The sequence below is a fragment of the Saccostrea cucullata genome, unplaced genomic scaffold (genome assembly GCF_032062105.1).
Source record: "Saccostrea cucullata isolate Sc308-1 unplaced genomic scaffold, CSIRO_AGI_Scuc_v1 ctg11489, whole genome shotgun sequence".
NCBI classification, from domain to species: Eukaryota; Metazoa; Mollusca; class Bivalvia; order Ostreida; family Ostreidae; genus Saccostrea; species Saccostrea cuccullata.
This window is the reverse complement of record NW_026923055.1, coordinates 362-10,451: the sequence shown is the minus strand read 5'-3', so window position 1 is coordinate 10,451 and position 10,090 is coordinate 362. Positions and strand designations below refer to the sequence as shown.

The 10,090-nt window shown below is 37.3% G+C and overlaps 1 protein-coding gene across 1 annotated transcript; it reads left to right on the top strand.

Moving 5' to 3' along the window:
- Positions 1-209: 209 nt before the first annotated feature.
- Positions 210-9,803, top strand: LOC134263034 (uncharacterized). The gene is made up of 2 exons (XM_062745330.1): positions 210-338; positions 5,518-9,803. Exon 2 carries the CDS (start codon positions 5,526-5,528, stop codon positions 6,192-6,194), a length of 669 nt encoding a protein of 222 aa, XP_062601314.1. The 5' UTR covers positions 210-338; positions 5,518-5,525; the 3' UTR covers positions 6,195-9,803.
- Positions 9,804-10,090: the final 287 nt, after the last annotated feature.

Below are 10,090 nucleotides of genomic sequence, written 5' to 3'. Positions count from 1 at the left end.
TCAATAACATCTTGTAAATTAATTGATCTTTATTATGGTAATATACTTACTTACGCTCGGGACACGAGACAATAAACATTGTTTAACCTCAACCTTGTCATATTTTAAAGGTCGGGCCAACAAGGACTATCCAAAGGGCCAAGGACAAAGGTGTACTAGCGTAAGGCAATCCAGAGCTAATTCCCTGGCGGCTGAAAGCTCGCCGTAATACGTGGTGGAGAAAAAGATCCCGTTCCTCTCAAACTCACATGCCAAGACCGCACAACTATTATCTACGAACAACGTTCTTGGAAGACGACGAGGACTTCGACTTCGACTGTGCAGAACAAGAAGACGAGGTAATGTCTTCCTTTTCATTTGAAAAGTTCGGCGGTGGCGATGAAGATGCCGTCGCCTGGCTGGCAAGGTATCGCCAGTATTCAGTATTTACAAATTTGAATGATGATAGACAAGCAGCCGGTTTCCCGCTCCATTTAACCGGTTCCGCTTCTCTCTGGTATGATAACTTAGATCAGAGAATTAAGAACAGAGGTTTCGAAGAAGTGGCCGCTGCATTCTTAGACAGATTTAGAGTGCAAAACAACACATACGATGTTTCATTGTTTAAAATTCAACAACTGCCAGCTGAATCAGCTGAGCAATATGTAACCAGGTTTCAAAAACAGGCCCAAAAAGTCAACTGGCCTGAAAATCTACAAGTAGGTGCCTTATTAAATGGGTTATCCCAAAATATCAAGCAAAATGTAACAATGAGAGAGCCTGAAACAGTTGATCAGGTTCGTAGACTTGCAGTATTAGCGGAAAAAAATTGTTCCTCTAATGACAGTATTCAAGTTGAATCCTTACATGCTAAATTTGATCAAATGTCTGAACAATTACAACAATTAGCTTTGGCGTCCGCGAATGTTAGCCACGTTGAAAGGACTATGGGTCCAAATCAAAAGAATTTTTCTCAATTTCGGCCAATTCTGGGTAGAGCCTCAAATCCCAATCAATCTAGGTCACACTATCAATGCTATAGATGTGGAATGGATTGTAGGGGTAGGAGGAACTGTCCAGCTCTAAATCAAACGTGTAGAAATTGTTCCAAGCTCGGTCATTTTCAGAGAATGTGTAGATCAGGTAATCGTAAATAGGGATTCGGGCCTGTCTATAGATCTTCTATAGGTGGGCACAAAGACAAAGAATTGATAAGGGCTGCTGTAAGTGCTAGGGATAAGACTCTTTCTGAAATTAAGCAACAGCTCTCTATTCAAAAATCCAAATTTTTCAAGAACACGTCTAAGTCTAAAAAGAGTGCTAAATTACAAAAAAAGGAAGATCCAACAGTTCTTAGTCTCAAAACATCTTTACATAAGAGTACAGTGACTGTTAATGTAGGGAATGTTAAGACAAATGCTTTGGTTGACACAGGTGCTGACGTTAGTTGTATTCACTCAAAAATGCTTGCCAAGTTAGATCCTTCGGATGTTAAGATCAATTCATCCAAATTCACGCAAATTACAGGTGTAGGAGGAGAATGTCATAGTGTCAAAGGGGAAATCACTCTTCCACTAACATTTAGTGATGTTACATTTACTAACACGTTCCTAATCTTTGACAATCTGCACCATTCACTTATTATTGGTAGAGATTTTCTTGTTACGAACAAGGTAGAAATAGATTTTGCGTCAGAGACCATGACAATTCCAGGTAACAAACCTTTAGTCTGTATGTTACATACAAATTTAGGATTAGTTAGACCATTGCATGCTATTGTTATTCAGCCAGAAAGTTCAGTACGCTTGGATGTATCGGTCTCAAGACAAACTTCAGGTAAGCCAGTACTATTAGAACCTACTTCTGCCCTTTCAAATCGACAATTGCTAGGAGCGCGTTGTTTAGTTAACGTTCGCAACGGTCGCGCAATTATGGAAATAATGAACCCAACTAAAAACAAACGCTCTCTGCCCTCGTCATTAGTCATTGCCACGGTTTCAGAAATTCACCAGAATTCAGTAATAGGCTTAGACTCAAAACGTGTTGACGACAAACCTGTGATTGCAAACATTAGCACTGATAATTCAGAAAACGTTGATTTTGACTTGGCAAATTGCGATTTAACATCTCATCAAAAACAACAACTTAAAGAATTTCTAAATCAAAACAAATCAGTTTTCTCATCGAATCTTTCACAAATAGGCAAAAGTACGACTTATCAACATCACATTGACACGGGCGATGCACTTCCGGTTCGCGGACCCAATTATCGCACATCACCCGCGATGAAAAAAGAAATTGAGCGTCAAATAGATGAAATGCTTCAAAATAATATCATCGAGCCTTCAGATTCCGATTGGTATTCTCCCGTTGTTTTAGTTCCGAAGAAAAATGGTGAGTATCGCTTTGCGATAGATTATCGGAGGTTAAATAAGGTAACTAGACCAACTTCATTTCCGCTTCCGAGATTAGACGACGTCGTAGATGCTATTGGAGAAGCAGATGCCAAAATTTTCTCTGTACTTGATCTCGCCAGTGGATTTTGGCAAATTCCGATGGACCCGTCCTCCAAACATAAAGCTGCTTTCATCACCCACACTGGAATATACGAGTGGACACGCATGCCCTTCGGACTTCGCAACGCCCCTATTACGTTCCAAATGGTCATGACGCAAGTACTGAGAGGTCTTCACTGGAAACAAGCGCTAGTGTATGTGGATGACATCCTGATTTACAGTAAGAACTTTGAAGCTCATTTGCATCACCTAAAACAGGTCTTTCAGAGATTGATGGACGCTGGACTTACACTCAAACCATCCAAGTGCCAATTTGCCGTTGAACAAGTATCATACCTCGGACACAGATTTTCCAAAGACGGTATCATGGTGGATCCTTCTAAAGTTTCCTTGGTTCAGAATTACCCCGTTCCCAAAAATCAGAACGAAATAAGAAGTTTTATGGGACTCTGTAATTATTACCGTAAGTTTGTTCATTCTTACTCGATTATTGCGACCCCACTTAATCAACTTCTACAGAAAGAAATTCCATTTGAGTGGACAACTGATTGCCAAAAAGCATTTGACACTCTTAAGACTGCGCTATCCACGGCACCAGTCTTAACGTACCCAAATATGTCAGAACCGTTCATCTTGACCTGTGATGCTTCATCATCAGCTTTAGGATTTATCCTTGGACAAATACAAAATGGAAAGGAACACCCAGTAGCTTATGGTGGACGATCGCTCAACAAAGCCGAACGGAAATGGGGAATAACAGACCGAGAATGCTTAGCTGTCATAGAAGGTATCAGACACTTCCGCGTCTATCTAGCGAATAACCATTTCAAAGTCATAACAGATCACAGAGCTCTCAAATGGTTACAAAACCAAAAAGATCTTACGGGACGACTTGGACGTTGGGCACTGAGATTACAAGAGTACGATTTCGAAGTTTTATATCGCCCTGGAGAAACTAATGGAAATGCCGATGCTATGTCCAGACGACCATATCAAGATACTGAGGACAGCGCCGTGAATAAAGAACCGAAACCAATAGTAAGTACTGCCGAAAGAAAATCGCCAGCATTCAACGATACTTACCGGGCCGTGTTTACATACAACGACAACCCATCTGTAAACATGATAGAGACAGAACAAAACTCAAATTTACCTGACATAGATGATATTGGTCAACTTCAACGAGAAGGTGAGACAAAAATGCAACATCTTATCAAATACTTGGAAACCCAGGAGTTACCCGATGACGAAAAGCTATCAAAGTCTGTCCTATATATGGAAAACTATTTTGTGTTAGACAATAGAGTTCTCTATCACCTTTATGAACCACGGACAAAAGGTAAGACCGAAAATGATAAAGCAATAAAACAACTTTGGTTACCTGAGACTCTACGCACTGCTGCCCTGCGAGCCTACCATGACAACTTAGCAGGAGGATGTCACTTGGGCATAACCAGAACACATCGGGCCTTACAACAAAAATACTTTTGGCATGGTATGTATCAAGACGTTTCAGATTACATTTCTTCATGCGATGTTTGTCAGCGAATCAAAAGGCCTATCAACCAACCAAACGCACCACTTCAACCACTACCGATTTCAGACAGGTTAGAGACATGGCACATTGACTTTTTGTCCTTTAACAAAACAACCGAAGGTTACCAACATGTTCTAGTGGTCACGGATAGTCTTTCCAAATGGATTGAAGCCTTTCCAACCAAGACGCAAGAAGCTTCCGAAGTCGCCAGAATCCTTTATACTGAGGTATTTGCCAGATACGGAGCGCCAATGACCCTTGTTTCCGATAGAGGGAAAAACTTTATGTCAAAACTGGTAAGCGCTCTATGCGAATTTTTCAAAATCAAAAAGATAGCCACTAGTCCATACCATCCGCAGTCCAACTCACCAGTAGAGAGGTACAATTCAGTCATCTCACAGTGTCTTCGTGCATACATTGACAAAGACCAAAACAACTGGCCAAAACTTCTACCAAGTGTGTTAATGTCTCTTAGAAGCTCTCCTTGCACAGAATCAACGCAGTTCTCACCCTTCAAGATCCTATTTGGTAAGGAAATGAATCTCCCTTTCGACGCACAAGTCATTCCTACTGAAACCATGGGTAAGGAAGCCAAACAACATTTTGATGAACTTCTAGGAGAACTTAAGGTAGTCGAGGACACGGCAAAACACAACGTTTCTCAAAAACGAGAACAGACAACAGCTGCAAACAACCGAAAAGCCAAAGATCCATCATTTCGTATATATCAACAAGTACTTGTCAAAGTTGAAAAGACGCCAGTTGGGTATTCCAAAAAGCTCCATGCAAAGTGGGAAGGACCTTACTACATCGTCAAAATCAATGGAAACAACACGTACTGCTTACGAAACTGTTCGACAAACAAAATCTTGAAGGCGTCTATACATGCAAACCGATTGAAGCCGTATCACGATCCGCAAGATCGACGATTACAACCTGTCGCCAATCGAAATCAAGAAACAGGTACGTCTGAGAATACAAACATAAATCAAGACGCGCAAATACGTAACCAAACTCAAAATTCAGAAATGACCGACACCGTTTCACCTCAAATCACGCAAAACGCGCATGATAATCAATCCGCGGTGTCGAATGATCCTAGCAATAACTGGTTTCCCATAGAAAAGATTATCAAATCAAAGTATGTCCAAGGTAAGCGCCAGTATTTAGTCAAATGGGAAGGTAATTATCCAAAAAGTTGGTTACCAGAAGAAGATCTTGGCTCTGGACTTGTACGTGAGTACCATGCAACAAAAACAATGTCAGGTAAAAAGCGTAAGCGCAAAACGACCTATTTTGAAACGAAAAATTAGTGCAAGCAAGAGTATAACAATTGCATTCTGTTAATGAAATCCAAATTTATCCTCTCAATTAAGGCTTCTCTGATGTTTGTTTCTTGAGATAATTCTCGTTTATTAGTGCTAAGTGTGGTGGCCAACACACAATTAAAACATACAACTTAGAATCCTTTATTTTGTATTTTAGAATCAATCATGATCAGAATGCGGTTGTTCTCACTCTTCTACATCACCCTTGCTCATTTGGTCATACCTGTGGATGTTGCAAACAAAGTTCGACTGAACTATGGTGTCGTATTTCAAGAGAAAGCCAAGGTACAGTTTTCCAATGATGTCTGGTTACATACGTTTGCAGTTAATTTACCAAAAACAGTTCAACTAGATTCTACAAATGATTGTGTGAACTGTTCAAATTTTAACAAGGTTATTGAAACCATGAACAATATACGAGTTAGATGTCAAGCTAGACTCAATGCTACCATTGAGGAAATTAAAACCTTGATTCCTGAAATAACTCAAGAAACAAGATCAGGAAAATCTCCTAAAGCTTTATTGGGTTTTGTAGGAACTATGTACAAATCCATTTTTGGTTTAGCCACTGTTGATGATGTTAACATTTTGGCTCAACACATTAATCGAATTACTTCAACAGTCAACAAGGTTACAGAAGCTTTAGCACGACATGGACGTCATTTTTCTTCATTTACAGCAGAAGTTACTCGTAGATTAGACAATATGGTATTGGGTCTTGAACAAAATCATAACGCTTTAATTTCATTAAGCAATTCCTTAAAGAAAGATGTCACTTTACTTAGCAATGCTATTGACACGGTCCCCATATTTTTGGTCAATCAATTAAGCTGAAACTTTAAAGACACAGTTGGAGCAATTTAAACTTGGTGTTCAAACATTAGTTCAGGGTAATCTCTCACCAATCCTCATAACTCCAAAGCTCTTACAGAAAACCCTGCATGATATCCAAACCATACTAACAAAGAACTATCGACGCATGTTTGTTTCTTCAACTGACCCACAAGTGCATTATACTTTTTCTAAGTTCTTTTTCGCACGTCACCGTTCCACTCTCTACATTACGGTAAAAATACCTTTGTCAACCTTTCGACTGCCATTTACCTTATATAATATAATTTCACTACCCGTTCCTATTAATGCTTCATCTAACCATGCAACGGAATTACTAAATTTGCCAGATACCATTGTCATTTCTAACAAGCATGACTATTTCGCCGCTATCAGTGACTCTGTCATTAATGCATGTGTAGGTGACACGGTTAAACATTGTTTTCAAACCATTGCTTATACATCAACTTCTAACAAGTCTTGTCTCATGTCACTTTTTAACAACAATAAGGAAGCTGTCAACGAAACATGCAATTTTAGATTTGTTCAAGAACGCTTACTACCCAAACTCATAGAATTAGATAAGTCTTCAGTTCTTGTTTACAATAGTCAAAATATTTCATACAAGTGTCAAAACAAAGTTAGGCAAGTACCAGGTTGCAAATTCTGTTTAATCAAAGTCCCTTGCTACTGCTCACTAACAACAGGTGATTTATATCTCCCTGCACGTCTAACAGCTTGTAATAAGAAACCCCAACTAAAACCTACTTATTACCACCCTGTTAACCTTGCACTCTTGCAGCAGTTCTTTAATGCATCTTCCATAAATGGGATCTCCGGATATACAATGTTTCCAGAGGAAGCTATCATAGATATTCCTGCTTTTCGATTATATAATCATTCAATGTCTACAATTTTGGCTAAGGATCAAAAAGAACATTTAAGTTTAAAGAAAATGGTTAAAGCTTCAAAACGTGATGCTATAATTTTCCAGTCATTAGCTGAACCACTTGCAAACGGTGATCTCACTGTGCCTGAAACAGATATTGATACTTTCAATGTTTTGACCATTATTTCTTTATGTTTATCAATCCTTTGTGCAGTTGCCATTGGATATTTAGTTTATAAACTTAGAGCTTTGTCAGCAGCATTGTTGTTAGCATCTAAAGCCACGTCAGTCAAAGCTGCATCTGTCCCTGTTTTTAGATATAGACCCGAAACAATTCAAGTTGAAGAAGAGCCCTTCATGTCAGACTATATTCAAGATATCTTAACTTGGGATCATGGAATTTTTCTTATGGTCTCAATTTCAACCTTATTTATATTGATATCAGTTATTAGCTACTTAAGAAATCGTAACAACAACTGCAAAATTGTTCTTGAAGTAACATCAGGTTCCCTTTGCACCATCATTCCTGTCACGTTCTTGTCTTTGTGTCCCTCCTATTGGGAAATCACGCCTCCATCAGATATTAGCAATATTCAAATTTCAGGGTACATTAAGCCAATTTTGACTTTAGAATGGGATAAGTTATCTATCAAAAACAAAATCACTTCAAAGGAAATTAAAGTCAAATCTACACTTTCTCTGTCATATTGGCAAGCGTACAAACTTCGCAAAATTCTTAAACAACCTTTTTGTGCATATTTGGTCTTAATTCACGATAATTATTACTACGCATTGACAAATTAGAACCATTCTCGATTATCTTTTTTTTTTCTGACCCAAAGCTTCTTTTGTGGTTCTAGGTTGTTTAATACCTTATCCATGTATATAATTTTTTTTTTGTATTGTATATATGTTGCATTTTGTTGCCTCTTTTCTGTGTGGTTCTTCTTTATTTTTTATAGTCCAAACATAACGATGTAAAGAGACCTAGCAAACAGCAGACAGCAACACACACTAGCACCACATGTGATGGCACATCCTTTTCCGGTTCGTTCACGTGATTGATTTACTTTAACGTCAATAAGGACCAATTCCAATAGACGCCATATGCCGTTGTGCAGAACTGTAGCAGATTCGCGTGAATGACTTTAGTGTATTGGACTCCACTTTGGAAACGATTAGCGTGTGCCAGATTAACAAACTGCGATAATCTCTTCACCGGAATTCATGTGCCTAAAGAACTATGTTGTGACAATGATTACTGGATCCATGTGCCTAAAGACTTTTGTGGTTACAATGATTATGTTCGATAAAAGGTGTTTGTTTAACTTTTAATTACTGTGTATTGACAATATGTGTGTTTGTGTTTTAATATGGTATAGTGTGTTGCTTGTCTTTGCTGTAGGTTCTCAATTATTTTTTTTTTCTTTTGTCATAAGTAGATTTAGTTTGTATTATTTTGTGTGTGTTATGTTTCAATGTCTTACTTTACACTCAATTGTACTTATATTTCTTTTTTTTTTTGCATGTGTATATAGAATGTTTATTGTTTGAAGTTGTGTATTTCATTTGGTATTTTTATATTTTTTTTTTCTTACCATAATTTCTTTTAACTTCAGAGGACTGAAGTTAGGCGAAGAAGGGGGTAGTGTGACGGTGCACATTTTAATGTTTTTGAATTCTGACATAATTTTATATAATCAAGGATAATCAATATTTATTTTATTCTTCAAACTAAATTATAAGCAAATTTTATTTAAAAGTTTATGATTTTGAAAATAGGAAATATTTAGAATTAAGTGTACCTTCTAAATAAATAAATTAGTTTATTTGTTCGGATTAACATTCACGCATAAGTTCCCTTTATTTCTTGATCAAACATATGTTACAATTTATTTTAAGTAATACTTTCTCACATATCGGCAATTATCAATGGTAAAGTTAATTTGTAATATAAACATTTGCCTGTCCATCTATTCATCTGTCAGAACATACGTATTTGAGTTAATTACTATCACTTCGGGATTAACTCTTAACAATAGATGCCAGAATAAGTGAGAATCTCTTCGGCAAGTTAAATCAAACTCTAGGTAATAAGGGACGCTATCCCTGTGAGGCTCCGATAGGGATATCAATTAAATTCTATTAAGGACAATCATAATTAAAAATAATTATCACCCTTGAGTGACCTCTCAAAGGACAGGTTGAGGGTTTAAGTTTGTTCTCCCGTCTCCCTCTCGTCACTTACGCTCGGGACACGAGACAATAAACATTGTATAACCTCAACCTTGTCGTATTTTAAAGGTCAGTATTGAAACTTTTACTTATTTTATTTTTTTAACAAATATTTAGCATTCTTAGTTATGCATTCAGTTTTATTCTAAATTAACAGTTAGAATTATCATTTGTGAATTATAGTTAGGATACATATTTACTGTAAAAGATTAATTATTAGTCATCTCATAATTAAGTATAAATTCCTTCAAAAAGTTAACTAAGTCCGGGAATAAATATCGTACTTCGTCGCGTTATTATTAAAGTTAAGTATAGTGTTCGGTTTCCTTCTACAATATTGTGTTCAATGTTATTTTGTTAAAATGATGTTACTTGTTAAATTGTATCAGACGCCATAACTTTTGTAATAATTTTAGCACCGGAAATGTAACCGGAAGTAAGTTTTCAATATGGCCGCCAATATTTAATGGCGGACCACTGTATTGTATCTTTAATATAAATTTAAGTACTTGATCATTTAATTCAATATGAATATTCATGTTTTGTACATTAATATCAATCAATAACATCTTGTAAATTAATTGATCTTTATTATGGTAATATACTTACTTACGCTCGGGACACGAGACAATAAACATTGTTTAACCTCAACCTTGTCATATTTTAAAGGTCGGGCCAACAAGGACTATCCAAAGGGCCAAGGACAAAGGTGTACTAGCGTAAGGCAATCCAGAGCTAATTCCCTGGCGGCTGAAAGCTCGCCGTAATATAAGCA

Bases quoted from the DNA above. Each gene is read 5' to 3' on its own strand.
- LOC134263034 (XM_062745330.1), top strand. From the start codon at position 5,526: ATGATCAGAATGCGGTTGTTCTCACTCTTCTACATCACCCTTGCTCAT.